The sequence below is a fragment of the Parus major genome, unplaced genomic scaffold (assembly GCF_001522545.3).
Source record: "Parus major isolate Abel unplaced genomic scaffold, Parus_major1.1 Scaffold220, whole genome shotgun sequence".
Lineage (NCBI taxonomy): Eukaryota > Metazoa > Chordata > Aves > Passeriformes > Paridae > Parus > Parus major.
The window spans coordinates 193,534-200,203 of NW_015379263.1; the positions used below are offsets into that span (position 1 = coordinate 193,534).

At 62.2% G+C, this 6,670-nt stretch overlaps 1 protein-coding gene across 1 annotated transcript in view; it reads left to right on the forward strand.

Moving 5' to 3' along the window:
- The window catches only part of LRP1 (LDL receptor related protein 1), a 100,162-nt gene that overhangs the window by 66,834 nt on the left and 26,658 nt on the right, over positions 1-6,670 (forward strand). Inside the window, exons 32-44 of the mRNA XM_033511439.1 lie at positions 209-358; positions 482-622; positions 840-968; positions 1,739-1,870; positions 2,094-2,228; positions 2,304-2,433; positions 2,868-2,994; positions 3,191-3,342; positions 3,452-3,576; positions 3,751-4,122; positions 5,114-5,303; positions 5,681-5,885; positions 6,419-6,611. Of these exons, the coding sequence (XP_033367330.1) occupies positions 209-358; positions 482-622; positions 840-968; positions 1,739-1,870; positions 2,094-2,228; positions 2,304-2,433; positions 2,868-2,994; positions 3,191-3,342; positions 3,452-3,576; positions 3,751-4,122; positions 5,114-5,303; positions 5,681-5,885; positions 6,419-6,611 (2,181 nt within the window). The remainder of the gene's footprint in view (positions 1-208; positions 359-481; positions 623-839; positions 969-1,738; positions 1,871-2,093; positions 2,229-2,303; positions 2,434-2,867; positions 2,995-3,190; positions 3,343-3,451; positions 3,577-3,750; positions 4,123-5,113; positions 5,304-5,680; positions 5,886-6,418; positions 6,612-6,670) is intronic.

The window sequence follows — 6,670 nt, forward strand, 5'->3', positions numbered from 1 at the left end:
GATCCCATCCCATCCCATCCCATCCCATCATCCCATCCCATTATCCCATTATCCCATTATCCCATTATCCCATCCCATTATCCCATCCCATTATCCCATCCCATTATCCCATCCCATTATCCCATCCCATTATCCCATCCCATCCCACCTCCCGCTCTGTGCTGGTCCCTGTGTGCCACCAGCCTGGTGACATTCCCGTCCTCTCCAGGCCTGGCCATCGATTACCCGGAGAGCAAACTGTACTGGATCAGCTCTGGCAACGGCACCATCAACAGGTGTGACCTGGATGGCAGCAACCTGGAGGTGATCGAGTCCCTGCGGAGCCAGCTGAGCAAAGCCACCGCCCTGGCCATCATGGGTGAGGGGAACACCTTTCCCCATCTCCTGGCCCTTCCCAAACCCTCCTGCCCACCTCTCCCACCTCAGCTGGGGCAGGATGGGGTGGGGAACGCTGCCACACGCTGCTGCCTTCTCCTCGCAGGGGACAAGCTGTGGTGGGCTGACCAGGCCTCCGAGAGGATGGGCACCTGCAACAAGAAGGACGGGACGGAGGTGACGGTGCTGCGCAACAGCACCACGCTGGTGATGCACATGAAGGTGTACGATGAGAGCATCCAGCAAGGTCAGTGTGGGGTCCCACAGAGACCCCGTGGGGCTGGGCAGCTGCTCGGTGTCTCTGTGGTGGCCAGGTGGCTCCATCCCTGATGGCCTGGTCCTTGCCCTCGTGCCAAGTCTGGTGCAGGGCAGCCTCGCCTCGTGTGGGTGCTGCCCTGGTTGCCCAAGCCCTGGTGGGTGCACCCTGGTTCCCAGAGCCCCTCACCCCCTTTTCTCTGCCACAGCTGGGACCAACCCCTGCAGCCAAAACAACGGGGACTGCTCGCAGCTGTGCCTCCCCACCTCGGAGACCTCCCGCTCCTGCATGTGCACGGCGGGCTACAGCCTCAAGAGCGGGCAGCAGTCCTGTGAAGGTGTGTGCTTGTCCCTGTCCCCTCCCTGAGCCACCCCTCGGCACAGCCAGACCCCGTGGCCACCCTGGCCCTGCCCGTGGTCACCCCAGCTGGTGACCTCTCGCCCCTGCTCTGTGTCCCACGTCGCTGCGGGGGAACGCTGGGGACCAGCGGGGCTTGGGGGGCTTGGGGGGGTTGTGGGCTCAGGTGGCAGCAGGACCCTGTTATGGGCTGTCCCTGGTGAGCGTGGGGACACTGCTGGCCACCAAGGGCGTCACTGGAGGAGGGGAGTGGGACAGCACAGTGGGACCTCCCCAGGGGGAGGTGGGATCCTCGCTGTGGGCAGCAGGTTTGGCTCAGCAGGAGCAGAGCCAGGCACAGCCCTCGCTCTGCAGATCCCCCGTCCCCCCGGGCGCTGCCAGGGCCTCTCAAAGGCTGTTTGTGTGCAAAGTGTTCCGGCTGGTTCTGGGGGGGTTGGCAGAGCTCTGCACCATCTGGGTCAGGACAGGGGCTGAATAACAAGTGCTGCCCTGACCTAGATGTGCCACGGAGCCTTTGCCAGCACGGGGTGGGGGTGGTGGGTGGTGAGAAGGGGCCTCGCTCGTGCCCCCCTGGAGCAGGACACGACCCTGGAACGGGCTGTGCCAGGGGTGGCCGCCCCCAGGGAGGTCTGTGCTGGGCCTGCAGAGCCCTGCCAGGCCCATGCTCCTCCCCTGTCACAGTTTTCCATGGTGGAGGCACAGCCTGTGGGTTTTGGGATGTGTCTGACTGTCCCTGCACCTCTGTCACAGGTGTTGGCTCCTTCCTCCTGTACTCGGTGCACGAGGGGATCCGGGGCATTCCCCTGGACCCCAATGACAAGTCCGACGCTCTCGTGCCGGTGTCAGGAACCTCTCTGGCTGTGGGAATCGACTTCCATGCAGGTGATGCAGGGCTGGGAACAGGATGGGGGTGCTGGGAACAGGACAGGGGACAGGGAGCATGAGGGGACCGTCACCAGACCCCCACTTTGGCAGCGCTTTGCCCTGGAACGCCCCCTCGGCAGCGCTGGGTGAGGGAACATTTCGAGACCCCTGGGTTCAGGTTTTTACCATTCTGGAGTGACCAGAGGTGGTCACTGACTCATCCCCTCCTTGCCCCTCTCAGAGAACGACACGATTTACTGGGTGGACATGGGCCTGAGCACCATCAGTCGAGCCAAGCGGGACCAGACGTGGCGTGAGGACGTGGTGACCAACGGCATTGGGCGAGTGGAGGGCATCGCCGTGGACTGGATTGCTGGTGGGATGGGGCTCTGGAGCCGGGGGCAGCGGGGACAGCGGGGCTTGTGTGGGGGTTCACCGTCCCCTCTTGCAGGAAACATCTACTGGACGGACCAGGGCTTCGATGTCATCGAGGTGGCCAGGCTGAACGGCTCCTTCCGCTACGTGGTCATCTCGCAGGGGCTGGACAAGCCACGGGCCATCACGGTCCATCCAGAGAAGGGGTGAGACAGGCCCCAGAGATGGGCATCACCTGTGGGCACAGGGCCAGAGCCCCACACCTCCTGGCAGAGCCGTGTGTGAGCACACAGCAGGAAGGGGCTCGCAGGTCTCCTGGGGATCTCTGGGACCTGGGGGGTGCCAGCACCTCAGAAAATCCAAGTGGAGCTTCCTTAGAGCAGCTCCAGCTTTGGACAGAGCCCCAGGGAGAGCAGAGGTGTTTGGATCTGGGGAGGGATGGAGATGCAGGGAATGTGAGTGGGCAGGGTCTGGACTGAGGCCCCAGTGTGGGGGGACAAATGGGGTGGTGTCTGTCCTTTACTGGAATGGCCAGTGCTGCTCCTGGTGACATCCCTGTGGTGACATCCCTGTGGTGACATCCCTGCGGTGACATCCCTGCGGTGACATCCCTGTGGTGACATCCCTGCTGTCCCCTCAGGTACCTGTTCTGGACAGAGTGGGGGCAGTACCCGCGCATCGAGCGCTCGCGCCTGGACGGCACCGAGCGGATGGTGCTGGTCAACGTCAGCATCAGTTGGCCCAACGGGATTTCCGTGGACTACGAGGTACAGTTGGCATCTGGGAGGGTGGTACCAGTCCCAAGGGTCCCTGTGGCCTGCTGGTGGGGACATGGTTGCCCTCCTTGGGGCTTCAGAGTCTCAGGAGGGTTGTCCAGTGTGGTGTGAACCCCAGGACATCCTGCCAGAGGTGCTGAGGGGAGTGCTGCCCCCACAATAACTGGGATGTTCTCTCACCCCACAGGATGGGAAGCTGTACTGGTGTGATGCCCGGACAGACAAGATCGAACGGATCGACCTGGAGACGGGCGAGAACCGGGAGGTCGTCCTGTCCAGCAACAACATGGACATGTTCTCCGTGTCGGTCTTCGAGGAATACATTTACTGGAGCGATAGGTGCGGTGCCAGGGGGGCTGGGGGCTGTGTGGAGGGCGTGGGGAGCTGGTGGGTGCCGTGGTGGGGAAGGGTCCTGTGCTGGTCACTCGGTGACTCCGTCCTCCTTCAGGACTCACGCCAACGGCTCCATCAAAAGAGGCAACAAGGACAACGCCACCGAGTCGGTGTCGCTGCGGACCGGGATCGGCGTGCAGCTCAAGGACATCAAAGTCTTCAACCGGGCCCGGCAGAAGGGTAGGTCTGAGCAGGGGGGCACCTCCTCGTGTGGGGAACGGGGATGGAAACAAACAGATCACTCTGTCCCTGTCAGAGCCGTGCTTCGAGCCCGCTCCTCCCTCTGGGAGCGCCGAGCGCTCAAAGTGGCCGAGTGGGTGCATCCTCACCCAATCCCCCCTGTCCCCCCACCAGGCACCAACATCTGTGCCCAGAACAACGGGGGCTGCCAGCAGCTGTGCCTGTTCCGCGGCGGCGGGCAGAGGACGTGCGCCTGCGCCCACGGGATGCTGTCGGAGGACGGCGTGAGCTGCCGGGACTACGACGGGTACCTGCTCTACTCGGAGCGCACCATCCTCAAGAGCATCCACCTCTCGGACGAGAACAACCTCAACGCGCCCATCAAGCCCTTCGAGGACGCGGAGCACATGAAGAACGTCATCGCCCTGGCCTTCGATTACCGCTACGGCTCCAAGGGCAGCAACCGCATCTTCTACAGCGACATCCACTTCGGCAACATCCAGCAGATCAACGACGACGGCACGGGCCGCAAGACCATCGTGGAGAGTGAGTGCTGTGGGCTTCTCCCTTCTGTGCCTGCCCTCAGACCCGTCTCTCTCCCCGCCACCTCCTCCTGCACTCCCTCTGTTGGTGCCCAAGGGGTTTTTGGTGGGTTTGGAGGCGTTTGGAGGGGCAGTGGGTCCAGGCTGAGCTGTGAGGTTTCTGAGGAGCCTCTGGAAGCGGGCACGGCACTGGGAGCAGCCCGCAGAGCTCGTTCTGGCACGGAGAGTGTGTCACGAGGCTCGGACTCTAGAAACAGGCGCTGCAGCAAAGTTGAGGTCGGCTCTGTGCTCACACTCAGCGCCCTCAGCCCTGACCCTCGGGGTGCCCAGCCCTGGCCTCACCTCCAGGCCTCACCTTGCACTTGGTTGGGTTTATTGGCACCTGCAGCAGCTTCAAAGAACCGCGGTTGCTGCTTCAGGAGCTCCCCGTGCTGCTAATGAGGGAATTCACAGCGGCACTCACGCTGCTGTATCCCTGGGAGGGGAGAGCACGGCCCAGCTCTCACAGCTGCCTCATTAAACCCTTTGCTGAGCGTTAATGAAGGGGGAGGATGGGTGCACAGTTCAAGTTCCCAGCTGGGAAGGGCTCCCTGGTCCCCACCAGGCTTTGCCTTGTCACTTTGTGCCCCAGGGCCTCAGCTGTGCCCTGGCAGAGGGAAACCTTCCCCTTCCCAGTGTTGCTGCTGTGGACCCAGAGCAATCTCTGGCTGGTGTGGAGTTTGGGAGCCAAATTCAGGTCCTTGGTGTGCTGTAGGTGTGCATCCCTCAGCCTTCTTGTGGGTCATTCCAACAGAGACTCCAGAGTCTCAGGGGTCTCTGCTCCCCACCCTGAGCACAGCCCCCAGCCCTGCTGAGTCCCTTCCCAACAGCCAAAGTCTCCGAGGGATTTTTGGGCTGTAATTAAAAGCAAAAACTTCAACATCCTCAGTGTCAGGGCCGTGCAGGGTGAGGCACAGCCTTGCAGGGGCCGGCTGTGACCTTTAGTGTCCCCACAGACGTGGGCTCTGTGGAGGGGCTGGCGTACCACCGCGGCTGGGACACGCTGTACTGGACCAGCTACACCACCTCCACCATCACCCGCCACACCGTGGACCAGAGCCGCGTCGGGGCCTTTGAGAGGGAGACCGTGATCACCATGTCAGGGGACGACCACCCCCGGGCCTTCGTGCTGGACGAGTGCCAGAAGTGAGTGGACATTGAGGCTCCAGCCAGCCCCACCAGGGATCCACATGGTCCCGGTGGACATCGTGGGGAGGAAGCTCTGGATCCCAGCACAGAGAGGATTGGACCCCCAGGGAGGAAAAACCCACTCCCCACAAATCCTTCAGCGCCCCAAAGCAGCTCCAGACCCCCTGTCCCATCCCCATCCATGGGGTGCCACATTTCCCAGCTGGCTGCAGCAGCCTCATTCACCCCCTCCCCACTCTTTTTACGTGGGAATGACGTCCCACACATTCCCCAGTCTCTGGAAGCCCCCCAGCCGTGGAGGGATGGGCTGAGCCAGCCTGGATGTGGCCGAGCTGGGGCTCCAAAGGCGTCGTGTGTCCTTCCCTCTCTCCCAGCCTGATGTTCTGGACCAACTGGAATGAGCAGCACCCCAGCATCATGCGAGCCACCCTGTCCGGCGCCAACGTCCTCATCATCATCGACCAGGACATACGGACGCCCAACGGGTTGGCCATCGACCACAAGGCTGAGAAGATTTACTTCTCTGATGCCACCCTGGACAAGATCGAGCGCTGCGAATACGACGGCTCCAATCGCCACGTGAGTCTGAGGCTCGGAGATGGGGAGGAGAGTGTTCAGACTGGGGCTGGAGTGTGGTCAGAGGGAGGCAGAGCTGTTCCTGGGGCCGGGGAGGTCAAGGATCCCGCTCTGTGTCTGGTGGGCTGCGTCCCACAGCGGGTTCCTCCTGCTCCCAGTTTGTCCCTGAGAAGTGAGGCCATGGCTTCAAGCTACAGCAGAGGAGGTTCAGGTTGGACATGAGAAGGAATTTCTTTATGGGAAGGGTTGTCAGACATTGGAAGGGGCTGCCCAGGTTGGTGGTGGTCACCATCGCTGGAGGTGTCCAAGGAACTGCTGGGCCTGGCACTGAGTGCTCTAGAGAGGGTTGGTCATGGCTTGGATTTGATCTTGGAGATCTTTTCCAACCTCAAGGATTCCGTGAAGTATCCAAGGACAGGTTGGTGGGGCTTGGAGCAACCCTGGAAGTTGTACCCACCCATGGCAGGGATGTGGGAACCGGATGAGTTTGAAGATCCTTTCCAGCCCAACCCATTCCATGATTCCGTGCCCCTCAGGTGATCCTGAAGTCGGAGCCTGTGCACCCCTTTGGCCTGGCCGTATACGGGGATTACATCTTCTGGACGGACTGGGTGCGCCGGGCCGTGCAGCGCGCCAACAAATACGTGGGCACCGACATGAAACTGCTGCGTGTGGACATCCCCCAGCAGCCCATGGGCATCATCGCCGTGGCCAACGACACCGACAGCTGTGAGGACTCTCTGGTGTCACTGCAGTGTCCCTGCCCTCTGCCCCTCACCCTGGCAGCA